This window comes from Macaca thibetana, chromosome 3 (genome assembly GCF_024542745.1).
Source record: "Macaca thibetana thibetana isolate TM-01 chromosome 3, ASM2454274v1, whole genome shotgun sequence".
Classification (NCBI taxonomy): domain Eukaryota; kingdom Metazoa; phylum Chordata; class Mammalia; order Primates; family Cercopithecidae; genus Macaca; species Macaca thibetana.
This window is the reverse complement of record NC_065580.1, coordinates 52,077,341-52,096,393: the sequence shown is the minus strand read 5'-3', so window position 1 is coordinate 52,096,393 and position 19,053 is coordinate 52,077,341. Positions and strand designations below refer to the sequence as shown.

General features: G+C 38.9%; 1 protein-coding gene across 1 annotated transcript in view; it reads left to right on the top strand.

Annotated features, from left to right (window-relative positions):
- Positions 1-210: 210 nt before the first annotated feature.
- The window catches only part of PRKAR2B (protein kinase cAMP-dependent type II regulatory subunit beta), a 118,540-nt gene continuing 99,697 nt past the window's right edge, over positions 211-19,053 (top strand). The window contains exon 1 of the mRNA XM_050785216.1: positions 211-786. Within this exon, the coding sequence (XP_050641173.1) occupies positions 471-786 (316 nt within the window). The 5' untranslated portion in view covers positions 211-470. The remainder of the gene's footprint in view (positions 787-19,053) is intronic.

Below are 19,053 nucleotides of genomic sequence, written 5' to 3'. Positions count from 1 at the left end.
GGCCTCGCTGGGCCTCCCTCCGCCTCACCCAGCCCGGGCGCGCAGCCCGCCAACGAATTCCACCCTGCCGTGGTCTGAGCGGCTGGTGAGCGGCGCCAGCCGGCGGAGGTTGCCATGGTTTCCGAGGGTCACGTGGGCGCGCTCTCCTGCGCCCCCTCCCGCGCACCGCGGCGGGGCGGGGGCGGGGCGCCCGGGCGAGGGAGAGGCGCGGCCGCGGCGGGAGCGGGAGGAGCAGGAGATGCTGCCAGCCCTCCCGGGGCCGCGCTCGCTCAGCCGCCGCCGCCACACGGAGCAGACGCGCGCCAGGAGCCGCGGGCCGGGCCAGCCGGGCCGCCGGGGCCCAGTGCGCCGCGCTCGCAGCCGGTAGCGCCGCCAGCGCCGTCAGCGCTCGCTCGGCAGCCGCGGGGCCCTAGGCCGTGCCGGGGAGGGGGCGAGGGCGGCGCCCAGGCGCCTGCCGCCCCAGAGTCAGGATGAGCATCGAGATCCCGGCGGGACTGACGGAGCTGCTGCAGGGCTTCACCGTGGAGGTGCTGAGGCACCAGCCCGCGGACCTGCTGGAGTTCGCGCTGCAGCACTTCACGCGCCTGCAGCAGGAGAACGAGCGCAAAGGCACCGCGCGCTTCGGCCATGAGGGCAGGACCTGGGGGGACGCGGGCGCCTCTGCCGCCGCTGTCGGGGGTGGCACCCCCAGCAAGGGGGTCAACTTCGCCGAGGAACCCATGCACTCCGACTCCGAGGACGGAGAGGAGGAGGAGGCGGCGCCCGCAGACGCTGGGGCGTTCAATGGTGAGGACCAGACCCCCCGCCCTCGCGCCCCGGGATCCCCTTGCTGCCACGGCTCTCGGATCTTGCCGCTTTGCGCGCCCACCTCTCCCCGCATTCTCCACCTTTCCCTACCTTCCCATCTCGCCCACCCCCTCAGCATCCATTTCTGTCTCTCCCACTCGCCCACCTTCCTACTCCGCTCTCTGTCATACCCTCTTCCCTTCCTCTGGAGGTGGGAGAGCTGGGAGGTTACGCTTCCCTCTGCCCGTCTGCCCCCTCTGCCTGGGCTGGTTGGGGTGGGCATCTGCTAGAAAGACAACTTTCGCTGTGATTGGAGGTATTTCGCTTGGAGGATACCATTGTGCATAAAGAAACTGGCCCACTTGGCGTCTTCTTTCAGCCTTTGTATTTATTAAACGAATGTCAAAAGAGAAAAGGCGAACGATGTTTAATATGATTGTCTTTACTGTTGTTAGGATGGTAGATTCACTAAAAGAAGCATGAAATTGGACTCACTGGGGCAGAACAAAATTTATGGCCAATAGCTCTGACATTCTTGGAAATAAGAGTTATCTGTTATTTTCCAATTTACCAATGCCGTGTTGTGTTATTTTTGGACACGTAACAAAGGATTCTATTTAGTCTGAAACCCACGGGGGTCTTTGGAATGAGGAAACGGGTTAATGGTTTGCTTTTTGTATAAAAGACATATTGAATGATTTGCTGTTTTTTTTTTTTAAGTGTATGAGAAAAACACTGTAGGAAGTTCTGAAAGCTTGTTGGTTGTCTTTAGAATGAAAAGCCAGTGAGTAATTGTAAGGACTGTGCCAGACTGAGCTAGAATAGACTGAGCTAGAAGAATGAATGGGAAAGAAAACGGAATTTTCTCAAATAGCTGCTCCTGGCAAGTCCCACCCCTTCTGCTTACAACCCTCTTTCCCTAACACACCCAGACACACACCCTCATTTACAGCCCCCTGTATTACACAACATACCCAAATCCCATTTTTATGGCAACCCAAGCTAAAATACCATGGAGTGCAATGTGCAAGTGTTTTCTCTTTGTGATATAAGGCAAACATGCATGCAGCATTGCACCAGCTTTTATTTATTTACACTGCTTGTGGTTTGTGTGTCCGCAGTGTATTTCATAAAATGAAAACATTTAGAAGTGTCATTTCATTTCCTTGTGTATGCTCCTAGGAAGATGTTTCTTTTCTTTGCACGATTACATGTTGAAATGGATTATAAAATTAATGTATTTTTAGTTTGTCCAAAACAATCCCAGAAAGCCTGGAAATTAGTGCTTTATGAAGATAAAAGTGAAGCTTGTTACTTACAATTTTAATTTTGGACTTTTAAATGTTTCCTCAAGAGGATAATCATAGTCTTAGTAGTTCTTTTTGCACAAGAATCAAATCAAACGCTTTTCCTTCTAGAAACAAGAGAAAGAGAAAAGAATGCATGTTTTAAATAGGTAAGAAGCAGCAGCCAGTAACGGATGATAGAAAGGGCAGAGATATCTAATACTTCTTTTATGCTCCTGACGCATGCACACATGTTCATGCACACACACAAAGGGGGAAAAAAAGGACTCTTTTCCCAGGTTGGAGAAAACTAGGAACTCAGGGGCTTGGTAAAGACCTTATATGTATTCTGTATGATATGTTGTTAATATAATCAAAATCTTTTGTTTGTATAATGCATTTGTTGAAGTACTTTGCATTGATGATTCCATTTTCTCCTTATAACAATATATTGTGCACAGAAGAGATTCCATTTTCATTTTGTAGTGAAGAAACAAGCCGTTAACTTCAAAACAGCAGGGCTTTATATGACTTTATATTCTCCAAGGCACCTTTGCTGTAAAAATTGCTCAATGTGAGTTAAACAAGTTAAACTTGTAAACAATTGCACTATTTACTCCCCAGCCTCACCTCCAAGGCCTTTAAAACTTTTAGACTGCAACCAAATACAATTTGATCATTATCCAGGAGGCACATACATGTGTCTGATTGAAACTTTGGCAATAGTACAGGTACTACCTTCTGTCAGATGCAGTGCTTTTTGATATTTACTATTTGAATTGATTATTTCTCCCTATTTTAAATTGTGTTGAGACCTGCAGTTGAAAAACATTTAATTATAGGCTACAAAGTGGTTGGCAAGCTTTTCTTGTAAAGGGCCAGATAGTAAACGTTTTAGGCTTTGGGCAACATGTGGTCTTGATTACTTTTTTTTTTTTTTTAAACACATACGCGTTGTGAGGGTTGGGATTGTCGAGAATTAGCCGCATATCAAGGCCAAAGCTTGCTGACCCCTGATCAGAAGAAAAAAAAAAAGTCAAAATAGTACCACTGGGGAAAAAAACAGGAGTGAGCCTAAAAAGTATGAGCCTGTCGGTTTGACATCTATGTCCAGAAATGTCCCTCATTAGAAAAGAACCCCAGATACGGGGCAATTCCGGCATAGTAAAGAATAAGGATTGGGAAACAAGTCTTAATTTACTATGACACAGCACAAGACCTGCTGGGTCAATAATTCTGAAATTTTCATAGGCATCTCAAGGAAGTTTGATTCAGAAATGACCATTACCTTCTACCATTTTTGAATAGGTTGAGATGGGACATGGTATCCTTTTTTTCCCCCTCAGTAGACATCCCACCCAGGTCGTTATGATATCAGTAGTTCCATGACTGTACTTTGGAAAACATTAACAGATAGTGATAATATTATCTTAAGAGTTAAAACATAATTGCCATTAGTTGACAATTGCTGTGTGCTGTCTAAATGCTTTAATTTTTTTATCTCAGCTTTATGAGAACGATAAGGCCATCACTTGCCCAGTGTTTCACGTGAGCTGCAAAATCAGGATTGGGACACAGGAATGGACCTGGCTTCATCCCTGTGCTCTTGACTGCCAGATTATATCTCCAGATGGGGCTGGGCTAGCATGACCTGAGTAACCCTTATATGTCAAGCTCTATTTGGGACCCTTAATGTGTTTGATTGTTAAAAGCTCCGAAAAATTAACTTGTCCAGGGTCGCACATAGAACAAGTAAGTAGTGAAGCCTGATTTCTTACCCTTATGTGTCTAACCTTGAAGCCCAGGATCATCAGGGAGTTCTTAAATGGAATTTGTTCTGTGGGCTGACTCACAAGTCAGGTTTTCTTGGTTATTTTTTCAGTGGTGGTGATGGATTTGCATCATTGGTTCATATCCTCTCTTGTGAATGTCTTTAATGTAAGTGATGGTATTTATGAGGTTGGAGTTAAAAGGCAAGTTTTTGACCATGAAACTGTGCCCATTGACAAACGTAGGGATCAAGCATATGACCTTGATCTCATAATGTGGTGGTTTAATCAAATAAGCCAGGCACCTGCAGTTAGCTGGAAAAATGTTGTCTGGCCAGGGGTCAGTGATTTTTGAGGGTCAGGTGGTATGGCCGTACGTGGTGCTAGAGCAAACAGTCAGATAGGTGAAGGTGGTCTTCTTTCCTACCTTTCCAAAGGATCCCTTCCTCTTCTAATAGCTTTCCTTTCCCTCTCCTATTCTCTTCCAGTCTCATCAGTTCTAATTGTTACTTTCCATTTGCTAGCAATTTTGGTCAAAAGAGCAAGCTTTAGGTGTTAGAATGATAGTGGCTTATGGTGACCCTTTCTAGGAGAACTCTCAAAGGCCAGAAATAAGCCATAATGGAAACTTCTTGACGTCTACTCTGTCTCCCTCTTTCCCGTCCTAGAGAAAGCAAATACAGTTTGACACGTCATGTCTGAAAGGGTAACGTCCCAAGGCCTTGAATTTCTTAGAAGGGTTTACAGTAGGCTATAGCATTGCATCAGTACTAGTTTGGACTAAAATCAGTGGTAATTCATGATTTTATATAGGCATCATCAAGAGATCTTGTGTTGCCCAATGATTTCTTCAGTGGAATTGCTGAAACTAAAAATGAAGTTAATACCATTCAGATTACTCTGATAAATGGACAAGTGGTCAGAAACAAATTAACTACACATGGGCACATGCAGAGCAGTCAGCCGAGGAGAAAAAATAACTGCTGTGATAGAAAATAAAGAGCTGATTTTCTATATTATAGAAGAAAAAGATCTAGAGTTCAAAGTAGATACACATACCAAAAATAGAGAATCATACCCCATAAGACAAGCATATCAAAGGTAATAAATTGAAATTTACCATGTAATAACTATGGCTTAATTCTCTTGACTCTGTCCTATGTCCAGTCTTATTGGAATCTTACCTACCTTTTGGTTTTTACAATTCAAAGGGAATTTGGAGAATTTACAAAACATCCTTAAGGTCAAGCAAAATATTGTAAAGTTTATATCATTGATATAAAATCTTACAGAGTAATATACTTTTTTTTTTTTTTTTTTTTTTTTTGCAGAATAGCAATTTCATTGTGTTTTATGGAAATGAATCCAGTATTGCACTTCTTGGCGAGATGAAGTAGGGAATGAGCTTATGCGGCAGTTTTACTTAGGATTTAATGTTACACAGTAATAAAATCCATATCCTTTCAACTCGTAATTTGTAGCTAAGAGCCCCAGGATTTTGTAATTAATGAGACTTTATAGTTTTTGGCTGTTAGAGATTTACATGGTGGTTTTAAATCCTCCTGAAATGGATTACATCATTCAAGACAATGGCTAAAATATTGAAGCCATTATTTTAGTTATGAGCATAAAACAATAGTGTCAGAAAAGATAATAAAAATTATTTTCAGTTAGAGATGGTGATTGTGATTTTCAAAGCAGAAGTTAACATTCATTTTACTAGTAATAATAAGTGGATTGCTTTAGGGGTTGAAATTGGGAAACCAAAAAACTTGAAATAGTGTCCTTTCTTCTCTTACCCATCTATTGCTTTGGGCTTTGGAAGAAGGGTGGTAAAGGGAGAAAGATGATAAAGTCAGGAGGCAAAGGGGGAGGGAGAGAGCAAGAGAGAAGTAAAACCAGTTATGAAGGCTTGCTTGAGTAACTTATACTTTGTCTGAAGACATACGATGGAAACACCTAAACAGAAATTGAAGCATTAGTACTTTAATTTTTCTACCTATCAAAAACCAAACCATTTAGCTATTATTTTAGATAAGACAGTTACCAGCTTTTTTTTTAATGGTTGCACATAAATTGATGTGCTGTGTCTGGGTAGAACAGGAGTGAATATTGAATGGTTATTTTATTGTTGCAAAATCTCATTCCATGGATTCCAGTAAATTTCCAGCTGTCAAGATTTTGTTAACAGCTATGTTGAAAAACAATTGTATTTCTTTTTCTGTTGTGCAAATACAAGCAGGGGACCTATAAATCCATCAATTTGGTGTTTATTTTTGACCCATTAAGAAAATCGTTTGTCAGGAGTAGTAGTAGTAAAGCCCTACAGTGGAGGTTGGGGATTGATGAAATGTTGTAAGGTGAGAGATTCAGTGAAGAAGACTGAAGTGACTAACTGCAGGGTCTGCCTTAGAAGTGTGGAGAATCACAGAAAGTGCTGAGATCTGGGATGGCCTATTAGAAGGAATGTGTGAAAGTTGGAAGGTAGGATATTGCATTTATTCATTCACTGTACAAATATTTATTGAGAGCCAACTTTTTTCTTATTTTAAGAAAAAAGAAGTGATTAGTCTTACATTTACTCTCTTTAGACTTCATTTTTTCTGTTTTTGTTTGTTTTTTGGTAGAGATGGGTCTTGCTTTCTTGCTCAGGCTGGTCTTGAACTCCTGGCTTCAAGCAGTCCTTCTGCCTCAGCCTCCAAAAATGTTGGAATTAGAGGCGTGAGCCACCACGCTCTGCCTAGACTTAAGACACCATCCTTTTGTCAGAGATGGCCTCATAGATAGTATATGTGATCAATTTTGTTAATAGACGGGGCAGGTAAGATACAGAGAAGTTCCTTATCCAAATTTGGTAGGTTTTGGCCTTACAAATTTGATTTTGTTCATAGAACTGTTGCCAATGTTTTGTGCGCTATTTATATTAACTCACATCATATGAATTGTTTCTGTCTTCCATCAAGTTGATAGATAAGGTTTAAAAGGCTGGGCTAAAGAAAAGTACTTTTGTCTTCAGAATTTCCAGGTTTTTTTGTTCTTTGATTCTTTTTCAATGAAGTGAAATCTAATATTAGACTGTATTTTCATATCACTTGCTTAATAAGAGACAATGGAAAAGAAACAAGAATGCAGTGATTTTTCTGAGTAGAATGGATTGTCACTGTGTTCTTGATCCTGTTCTTGTCCTTCCAGTCTTACCTATGTCATCTAGTTGTGGTTGGGACAGTCACAAAATCCTATAAAAACCTCACTATGATGCTTATCACTATTTTTTGGGAGCGAATTTTGTGCTTTACAAATTCAAAATGACTCAGACTGTTTCATTATGTAATTATTTTATGGAAAGAATTTGAGCTAAAATTTTCAGGTCATGGCTTACATGACAACAAAACAATCAAATAAGAAAATCAGAACCATAAACAGTTGGTGTAACATTTATAAATGTTTCAGCAATAGGCTCTGCCATGTGTAGCTTAATATGTTTGGAAACTGAAAAAAAAGTCTTTCCAGTTGCTGCTGTTTAAAATGTTTCTTAATTAAAAAAAAAATAAAAGACAAAAGGTCAAAATGTAAACACATGTTCCACATAAAAGTGAAGCCAAGAAGATATACTATATACAGTTATTTCTGTATCCGTTTCACTAAGGATGACATTGTTTAATTTACATTAGCTGTTCCAAGACAAAATAGTCCATGGGAGTGATATTGAGGGAAATTTGGGGGGTGAAAAAAGAAGGAAAAAAGCCATTTGTTCCATTTGTTCTAATATATTTCAGTTAGACCCAAAAAACATCTTTTTCAAAGGTCATGTTGAATTCAAATATGATTCGGTTGTTTCATTCTAATTATTGTAGAAAACTAATGTTTTTAAAATGGTGTCCTTTTGGGCTGGGCACGGTGGCTCACGCCTATAATTCCCAGCACTCTGGGAGGCCAAGTCGGGCGGATCACCCAAGGTCAGGAGTTTGAGACCAGCCTGGCCAACATGGTGATACCCCATCTCTACTAAAAATGCAAAAACTAGCCAGGCGTGGTGGCAGGCACCTTAATCCCAGCTATTCGTGCGGCTGAGGCAGGAGAATCCCTTGAATCCAGGAGGCGGAGGTTGCAGTGAGCCTAGATTGCGCGACTGCACTCCAGCCTGGGCTACAGAGGTATACTCTGTCTCAAAATAAATAAATAAATAAATAAATAAATAAATAAATAAATAGTGTCCTTTTTATTTAATACTAGTTATTAACATTTTTGACTACTGATGTATCAGATGCAGAACAGTGCTTTACACATTGTCGTCTGAACAGATGCTTTACAAATACGTGATTTAGTCTTCCCCAGAGTAGTTGGTGAAATCAAGGTTTGAACCTGATAATCTGACTTCAGGGTCCTCCTCTTCAGCCACAGTTTATACACTTCATTTCAGTAACTGTTTTAGCAGTAATGTGGTTGAAAATAACCACGTATCAAAAAATTAGCTACCTACTTTTCCATCTAAAAGTTTGCAGGCTAGCCCTGCATCATTGATCTTTCCCTTTTACAATTTGCTTTCTCCGTCTATTTAACTCAAATTAGCATTTCGTGTACTTTAGAAACTCAGTACATTTGTTTATTTTATTTTGTGTTTGAGAGAGTCATGCTCTGTTGCCCAGGCTGGAGTGCAGTGGCGCCATCTTGGCTCACTGCAACCTCTGCCTCTGGATTCAAGTGATTCTCCTGCCTCAGCTTCCTGTGTAGCTGGGATTACAGGTGCGCGCCACCATGTCTGCCTAATTTTTGTATTTTTGGTAGAGACGAGATTTTTCCATGTTGGCAAGGCTGGTCTGGAACTCCTGGCCTCAGGTGATCCACCTGCTTCAGCCTCCCAAACTACTGGGATTATAGGCATGAGCCACCACACCCAGCCTTACATTTATTTATTTTAAAAATAATCACCTCATGTACTGAGCTGCGTAATTCTCTAAATTTGTTTTATTATATACCCTTATTAGCAAAATATATTTGAGTGTACACCCCCAATATATGTTGATAAATTTTATACATGTGGCAATATATTGACTTATATGTATGGTAAAGCTTCCTGCAATATAAATTTTGAAAGGACAAAGTAAAAAGCAATTCTAAGCAAGTTGTAATTTTCTCCTACATCCCAACATGTAGCCTTATACACTGTCTTGGCATACATGAACCCCATTTTGGAGACTACAGCTCTAAACAATAACACTTAAATTGATGCTCTAGTAATGTATAAAGTTGCCATGATCAATTTTGGTTCCCTGATTCAAGCTTCTAGATTATAAAGGGCCTGCAGAGTGTGTGTGTGTGTGTGTGTGTGTGTGTGTGTGTCTTTTTTAAAAGACAGTCAGTCACTCCATAAGTTAGTTGACTCAACAAGATTTGGCAGAGTACAGAGGAAAACTCTATGTTATAAAAAGGAAATAAAACTACATTACCTGAAGGGGAAAATCCAGGCTTTTTCTTTTAAAACCTGTTACCTTGAATTCCAATTGTAGAGTAGTAATGTTTTTGGTGCAATATTTGTGGATGGGACAAAGAGAATCATATTATAGTTTTCTGGTTAGGAATCAGTGAATCATGGAAATAATGGTGAGAATTAGAAGAAAGTCTAAAGTTTAAAATAGTTGAAAAGAAATGCAATTTTGTAGAATATTTTAAGTTACTTGGTTAGGAGAGAGACCGTTCACTATTTGCTTTTTTGTAACTTTTGGAAAAATGTTTAGCATGTACTTGGATTACCTGTTAAATAAGTGTAAAAATACATGAAAGAAAGGCAATTCTTTTGTAAATATCCATTAAGTAGTAAATAAAACACAGTAGGCCAGCTGTGGTGGCTCACGCCTGTAATCCCAGCACTTTGGGAGGCCAAGGCGGGCAGATCATGAGGTCAGGAGATCAAGACCATCCTGGCTAACTTGGTGAAACCCCATCTCTACTAAAAATACACACACAAAAATTAGCTGAGCATGGTGGCGAGTGCCTGTAGTCCCAGCTACTCGGGAGGCTGAGGCAGGAGAATGGTGTGAACCCGGAGGGCAGAGCTTGCAGTGAGCTGAGATCGCGCCACTGCTTGACAGAGTGAGATTCCCGTCTCAAAAAAATAAAAAAACAAAAACCACAGTATATAGCGTCACATGACTTGATTCTAAATTGATATAGCCAAGTATTCTTGTCTTAAGTCATTCTCTTGGTCCTGAATTCCCACTCCCCTCTCCATATCTTTCTGCCAAATCTCACTCTTTTCCCAAAGGTTTAGTTTACATTTCACCCTACCAAAAATCTTTGCAAGTTTCCCTCCTTGATGTTAATAGTATCAATATGGTAGGATGAATGTGGCCTCCATCAGTCAGCTTTGCAGATGTCAAGGGTCAGTATAAGCAGGCAAGAATGTGCAGGAATATACCCTATCTCTCTAAGTCTTTCGTGTTGTGCTTTGCCCACAGTAGGTGTGCAAATGTTTTTTAAAATATTGAGTACTAAGTTGAACACTGTCTAATGGTAAATGTGTATGAATATAAAATGATTGAAAACTTCTTAGGCATGTAAATATTTTAAATAGACTTAATAGTTTCTTAGTAATCTTTTGCATTAATGTATTTTAAGGTGTTTTCATAAAATATAAAAGCTTTAGCCTATCTTCAGTTTAGTCTCTTGGATTTGGACTTTGTTATATTAAAAATACAGTGTGAGACTTGGACCTGACATGGAACACTATAAAATGCACAGAACGCACTTGCACAGGCTTCTTTTGCCTGTTGGATTTCATATTCTAATTGAGGTGACATTCTGGCCCCCCACAAACCACTAATGATGTATGTCATTGCATCTGCTTATGTGAACCCTGTGCTTAACCTAAAACTGATCTATTGCCCTGAACCTGCTTTGTCCATTTCCATCTCTTTGCCTTTCCTCTTCATTCCTGCCACTTTGCAAGGCAAGCTGCCTTACTCCCTCTATTGCTTGAATCCTGCTGACCCCTCAAGACTCACTCACTCTCTGGAGCCCTCCAGTTTTTCCTCTAGCTCCAGCACAGACCTGTCTCTTTAAAATTGAAATGGACATACCCACCTGCTTACCAAATACCTTTGCTTGCATGTTCTTCAGGCACCTGCAAACAATTTTATCCTAAACTGAATGTATTCTCTCTTTCCTCAGTTCTTCTCTCCTGTACTCTCATGTCATTCTTTTTTCCCACTCCACTAATTTTCATAAACGTGGTCACTAGAGCTACTTTTCTTTTGCCTCATACTTTTAAAACCTGGCAATTTGCTTTTATGGAAAAAAGCAAAAATAAACCAGATTGTTTTCAGTTGCCAAAAATTTTTATGTGAAACATATGAAATAGTGGAAGCTTTTTTAAAAGCATGATTTCATTTTTGTACAGACTCTAGATTTGAAGCCTGACTCTACCATTTATAACTTTTGGGACCTTGAATAAGTTATGTATTTTATGATCAGTGCCTCATTTTTCTCATCTATGAAATGGGAATAAAGATAGTACCTACCTCAGAGGGATGCTGTGAGAATTTAATGAATTAACAGTACCTGGTATACACTAAGCATGTGTGTTTGTTAAAAAAACAAAACACAACAAAACCAAAAGGAAGGAAACAAATACAAGTTTTAGAATTCAATGAGAACATGACAGTTTAAAAAAAAATGAAATTTGATTAGAAGTATAAACTAGAGATTGCTCTCAAGACAGTACAGTAATAGTACTTTAAAGAAGTTATTAATGAAAAATATGAAAGTCTTTAAATCTTTTAGTTAAGAGTTTCAAATTTTTAAAAACCTGTACTCCTTTAAATCTCATGTCCTCCTTTAATTCCATTTGAAAATCGAGGTAAATAGTCTGACTTGGAAAAAAAAAGTAAAAAAAAAGATGGGATAAAGCTTTGCTTTGTTTTCATACCATCCTTTCCCCGAGAATCAGTGTTTAACTGATGGAGTAAATAGATGTGTGTTTACACAGTCTCCAAGTTTATGGTCTTAAATTTAAGGTTTAGAAAGTAATTTTTGAACAACTTAGGAATGTGTAGGTAGAAGTATTGAAAATTGTTACTTTATTTAAATGAGGCAGATCTTGTAGAAAAACATAACTATGTGCCTGAAGTACACATTAACTGGAAAACAATTAGTTGGCATTAAATTGACAGCTTGTTTCCTCATGTCATAATATTTATAAAAGTAAGCTCATGGTGGGACAAATTTATACCTCTCCAAGTCTTACATTAGTATGTGTTTTTATTCTGAAAACTTATGATTCTATACTTATTCAACTACAAATTGCTAGTAATTTATTTTTAGAAGAAAATAAAGACAATCTTTTGGGATCTTTGTTTTTACATGGAGTTGTTCATAGGTCTTTGATTTTTTTTATTTGACTGTTAACAGCAGTTTACCAGCCAAGCAATATTAGGACTTTTGATGCATAATAATTCCTTGAAATACCTTTCTTGTAATTCCTTAAATGGAATCTAAAAGGTATTTTAGTATTTGAATTTTAGCAGAAACCCGTTTGTAAAAAGAATATTTTATGAAAAATATTTTAGGAGCACATTTAGCATTAAAGTACATTTTGAACTAATTTGGCTGGGCAGATAATATCAGAGCATAGTGAGAGCTTTTTATCTGCCAAAACTGAGTAAAGCAGAATTTTTTTTCTCTTTTACTTATTGTGACATCTTTTCAATATACAGAAAGACACAGATAAATAAGGAACACTCATATAAGCAGTCTTCTAGCTCTGACAGATTTTAACATTTTGGCACCCTTCACGGTTTTTTATTTTTATTTTTCTGGCCGGGCATGGTGGCTCACGCCTGTAATTGCAGCCCTTTGGGAGAGACCAAGGTGGGCAGATCACCTGAGGTCAGGAGTTTGAGACCACCCTGGTCAACATGATGAAACCCCATCTCTAGTAAAAATACAAAAATCAGCCGGGTGTAGTGGCACATGCCTGTAATCCCAGCTTCTTGGGAGGCTGAGGCAGGAGAATCACTTGAACCCAGGAGGCCAAGGTTGCAGTGAACTCCAGCCTGGGTGACAGCGTAAGACTCTGTCTCAAAAAAAGAATTAGTTGTTTGTTTGTTTGTTTTTCTTTTAAAATATACCGCATGTGCAGTAGGAGGAGGCCCTTCGTGTGCTCTGTCCTGTCCCATTCCATCAACTTCTGTTTCCAGAGATAACCACCAATACGATGCATTTATTGTTTATGTTTCTGGTATGTGGTTTTGTACTATTACTGCATAGACATTAGGTTAGAAATTTGTATAAATTTTGCACTTATAAAAGTTTCTTTTATGTAAATTATTATCCATCAACTTGTTTTTGAGAACGGCATTTGAGATGTTACATTGATTCATGTAGTTCTAGTTCTCTAGTTCATTTATTTTAACCTGCTACGTAGTATACTCTTGTATAAATACACACTTTATCCATTCTTTGGTAAATATTTTGGTTGTTCCCAATTTGTTGTTATAGTGCTGTAGTGAGTGTGTGTGTGTGTTAGGCAAATGTAGTTTCTAAAGATAGTTTTCAGTGTGTGGTCTGGATACCTCTGGGGGACCATTTGCCTCCTCTTCCCAGACCTTGCAAGAGTCCATAGAATGAAAATTATAATAATGCTTCTAAGATTTTCTTTGCCTTTTTTTCTCTCATGCTCTCAGCATGATAGCTTACGGTAGAGTTTTCCAGAGGGTACATGATGTATGATATTGCTACAGATTGAATGCAGGAGCAAGTAGGAGAACCCAACCATCTTCTATCATACCAGATTTGCAAAAATGTAAAGCAAAGTCATTCTAAATTTTACCAAGTTTTGTTTGTTTTGGAAAATATAGTATTATTTTATCAAAATATGTTATTAGTAACCTGCATGTTGTTCTTTTAAATTCATATTTTAAATATTTATCAGTTTTAATTTATAATACAGCAAATATCAATGGATATAACCATATACACACATAATTTTTGAGACTATATAGAGGTTTTGAGATCGAAAAGTTTGTGGACTGCTGCTGTAGGGGATGTACCTAAGTGTGGAAAGGTTGATTGTAGGGGTGCACAGCTTTGACTTCACCTCACATTGTTGTATCTGCTTTGTAAAGGTGTTGCACCAGTTTGTACTCTCATCAGCTGTGTAAGAGTTCCTGGTTTTCACATTGAAGCTAACGTTTAATATTGTCAGATTTCAACAAGCTTTGACAGGATGGATGTCAGATAGAATCTTACTGTGAATTGAATTTGTTTTCCTCTTATTGCTAGTGACATTGAACATCTTTTCATGTTCATTGACCGTATTTGTAGTTTATTTTCTTTGAAAATTTGTTGCCATTTGTTGATTTTTTCAATGAATATTACCAACAAAGAGTTGAATATTTAGAAGAATATTAAAGAATATTTATACAAGCTTTATTCAAAATAGCTCAAACTGGAAACTGAAATGTCCGTCAACAGGAGAATGGATATATACATATATATATATATATATATATATATATGATGGTATAGTCATATAAGGGAATACTACTACTCATTAAAAAAGAACAGCAGGAATTAATCTTATGTTTGCATGAAGTTCAAAGACAGGCAAAGCTAAACTACAGTGGTAGAAATCCTAACAAGTGGTTGCCTATGAGATTGTGGGAATTGTCTGTAAGAGGCCTCATGGAAACTATCCAAGGTGTTGAAAATGTTTTATATCTTGATTGAAGTGTTAGCTGTGGATGTATATGTTTATCAAAACTAATTGAATTGTACATTTTATTGTATGTGAATTTCACCTCTTTTTTTAAATTGGAAATATGGATGCTCTTGAAATCCTTTTTTTTTTTCACATTTTAATTGAGAAATGCCATTGCCTTCTGCTCTGGTTATCTTATGAAATCTTTCATTATTCTTGTTAGAGACTAAAACCAGGTTACATTTTCATAATTGTGGGGTGTAAGTGGTACTGCTTTTAATAATACTACTTGAAAAAAAGCCAAAGACTAGTCAAGCTCTAGTGTTTTGAAGTCTATTTTGTGTTTTTAGCCAATACTATATACTATATTTTAATTTATGGTTTTCGGAAACTTAATACTTGTATACATAACATTTGCTTTTTTTTTTTTTTTTGAGACGGTGTCTCGCTCTGTCACCAAGGCTGGAGTGCAGTGGTACAATCTCAGCTCACTGCAACCTCTGCCTCCACATTTGAGCGATTCTCATGCCTCAACCTCCCAAGTAGCTGGGACTACAGATGTGTACCACCATGCCTGGCTAATTTTTGTATTTTTAGTAGAGATGGGTTTTACCATGTTGGCCAGGCTGATCTTGAACTCCTGGCCTCATGTGATCCACCCACTTGGGCCTCCCAAAGTGCCGGGATTATAGGCATGAGCCACCGTGCTTGGCCAAATAATCTTTAGGTGTCAGGGAGCCACCCCTATTATATTATTTTTCATTAGCACTATTTCTTCAGCATTTTTGAACCTAATGTATATTGTAGCCAGCAGTGTTCTAAGCCTTGGGGATATAGTAATGAAGCAGACAAACAAGGAAAGACCCTGCCCTCATGAAGCTTATAATGTAGCAAGGGAGGAGACAGACAATAAACATGAAACGGTAGGCATCTTTAGCCAGCTCTAGAGAAAAGGAAACAGGATGGTACGATTGAAAGGAACAAGAGGGGGCAACTTTAAACTGGGTGTTCAGGGAAAAGCTTCCTGAGAGGGGGTCATTTGAGCTGAGACTGGAATGGCAAGAATATCTTCATTCTGGAAAGTGTATGGGGAAGGCTCCTAATACGGGTATTTTCTATAACTGTACTCTTATTAGTAGGCCAACCTTAGTCACATCCCTGATTGTTCTCTCAGTTGCTCTTCATTTCAAAGCCTCCCCTCCTGCCTTTCCCTTTTGTTTCTCCCAAATTACTGTTCTCTAGAGCTGTTTTGTTGTGACTTTATAGACCTGTAGCAATTTGAACTCTTTGCAGCTTCCAGCTTTTCTGGTATTCTTAGTCTAGCTTGGATTGTTTACTCTTACAAGCAGAACACTGGTCTCCATAGATCTGCTTTTTACGTGAATCTGACCATACAGACTTACAAGAGACAGTTTTGTGTATGGAGAAGCAGAGAGTGAGTTTACATCGTCTTGACAGTGGCTTTTCCCACCCCTTTCTACTTAACTCTGAGCCCACATTTAAAACCCTGAAAGTATTTGGGAAGCTTTTTCTTGACATTGTTACTGCCTCAACTCTGTGTAGCTTTATAAAAACTTAGTCATTTTTAGGACTCTTCTGACTGAACTGTATTTTTCTCTCTTTTCCTAAGGGGGCATTGTTGGTAAAATCCTGATGAATTAAGAAGTGGAGACTCATGTTCATTCACAAGCAAAAATAGGTTTTTTTTTTAATGTAATCATTTTATTTTGTTACCTTCATATTCTAAAATGTCAGTTTTGTTTTGAGGAATTTGGTTAATAAATACAAAGGAAGTCTTTGAAATGGGCACTTTGTAAAAACATCTATATTTCATCTTACTCTGCCCCACCTCCAGCCATAATCCATGTGTCTGAGTGGGTTGGACACCTGATCTCTGTATTTCTTGCTGTATAATCAAAAAGGAAGAAGAAAAGTGATCTCCCAAATGCTGGCTTCTCAGACAGCTCCCGTTATGTCTCATAAGAAGTGCCTTGAGGTACATGGTTCATAATCTGTGTCTCGTTGAGACCAAGACCATGAAGCCTTGGAGGGTACCTGCTAATTATTATTCTGTCCTTGTACCTTTGAGCCCCTCCACAGGCTGAATCTCAACAAATTCCTAGACACTATGTATCTAGAAATACATAGTATTTCAAGGGCTTACAAGACAGTGACGAGTAAAATATCTCTGAGTATTAGCAATTGTGGTCAAGGTTCAGCACCTTTTAACAAAAATATAGAAAATAAGTGGTCATTTTCAATTCCAGAAATTATGTACGTATTAAAAGTTTGCAAGTTGTGGGTGTTAGGTTAATTAGAAAAATTTTCAAGTTTCGTTGTTTATTTGCCTGTTTGCTGTTGACCTTTTAAAAAAGTTAATTATTCCTCGGCTCAAGGGTGAGCCTTATTTTACTTTAATTTCTGAAGCACAGGCATAAGAGAAATTAATTTATTCTGCACTAAATATTTACTCACTCAAAAATAATTATCTTACATGGTTTTGATTTACACAGTTTCTAGAATATTTTATTTAGACAGTTAACAGATTCAGGAAGTGTTTATTGCTAGAAAAGGTGATTAATGGGAGGATAAGGATGCTAAAATTATTCAGCTGAATCCAAGATTATTGTGTATATTTCACTTAGGGTATATGAACACTTTTCTGCAAAAGGCTAATTTAACTAACGCAGCTACAGTGTAGATAGAGTAGTTTATAGTTTGTTTTTTATTTTTGTTTGCTCGGTGTGTATGTGTGTGTGTGTGTGTGTGTGTGTGTGTGTGTGTGTTTATGACTGCAGATCACAGCTCTCAGGGCTCTTGTTTCTTTAACTTGGAGTTTCTCTCCCAGCAGTATGCTCAGAGATGCAAACTGTGTGTACTGCTATAAACTTGACTTTTAGTTTCATAGATTATCTTAGGTTTTTTAGTCTTCTACTGGATTTCTCATTCGCCTACATTTTTCTAAATTAGGTATCTAGTTGCAGGGTATAAGTCTTTGAAGCCATTGTATTTGAAAATACAACTAGACTTAATAAGTTCTTCAAGGGCAGGGACTCTGTTACAATTCCAGTGCCTAGCATCCACACTCAATACAGCAACAAAATTAGTGGGGACAGGGAGACTTGCTCTGCTTCCTTGCAGAGTTTATTGATGCATTCTGCAGTTATTTACTCAGCACCTTTATCTACCAGGCACTGTGATAGGTTTTGGGCATGAAGAGGTGAGCAGATAAGCAGTTCCTGCTGGCCTGGTGCAGAACTCAGTCCAGCAGGTTTGGGAGGCTGTTTTCACTGCTGAGATAGAGAGACTCCTTCAGTTTATCCAAAGTAATGGAGGATTTTGCTTGTAAGGACACTGAAGGATTAAAGAAGACTTGAATCAGTTACACTTCTAGGTCTCTTGGGAGCGTAGGAACTAAACGAATCTAGTGGAATATAGTTTGGCAACTGAAGAGATCTCTGGTTATACAAGCACAAAGATATTCATAGGAACATAGGACTCAGTGTTCCACTGCAGTAGTGTTGGGGAGAAAGTCAAACCTTATATAAATATTTGTGTCTTTTTTCCTTGGGGATTCACTAAGATCTTAGGTTATATTCTCTTAGAAATGCTAGGATTTTACTCTGCTCTTAAATCATATTGTTTATTTCTCCAGGCATGTAATATATTTCCTATTTTTTTCCTTCTATCCTAGTCTCTAGTTTTCTCTCTTTCTGTGTGGGTGTGTGTGGGGGGGTGTGTGTGTGTGTATTCACCGAATATCCGCAGAATAAGAAAATCTAAAGGTAAAAACCAAAAATCCGAGAAAATTTAATTTGACTTGTCACATTTTAAAACACCTTCATCTGTTAACATTTTTTGGAAATTTGTATTGCTGTTTATTTTGTATATTTAAAAAGTGGTAATATTAGTTTACACTAAATAAGCGTCAGTCTCTTACATTTGAATAGGAATTTATAATTGACAGGTACCTCCAAAGATGTTTATGTTTTTTTGTTTTTGAGACGGAGTCCTGCTCTGTTGCCCAGGCTGGAGTGCAGTGGTGCGATCTCCACTCACTGCAACTTCCGACTCCTGAGTTCAAGCAATTCTTTTGCCTCAGCCTCCTGAGCAGCTGGGATTACAGGTGCCCACCACTATGCCCGGCTAATTTTTAAAAAAAAGTTTTAGGATAGAGATGGAGTTTCTCCATGTTGGCCCGGCTGGTCTTGAACTCCTGACCTCAGGTGATCTGCCCACCTCGGCGTCCCTAAGTGCTGGGATTACAGGCATGGGCCACCACGCCTGGCCAGGTTTTTTTCTTCAGAAAAACCCCCTGAAAGAAGGAGGGCAGATCTTGCTTCCATATATCACAAGTTGAAAATTTAAGTCAAGGTTACATGGTTCATCTATGCCATCAGAAGGTGGTGTGGCCAGTATTAGAGCCCAAAGCTCCTGTCTGCCAGTTGGGTGGTCTGTCCATACCCCACGCCTCACCCCCTCCCTGCCAGTGATGTGGAAGGTCGGAATGTTGGCG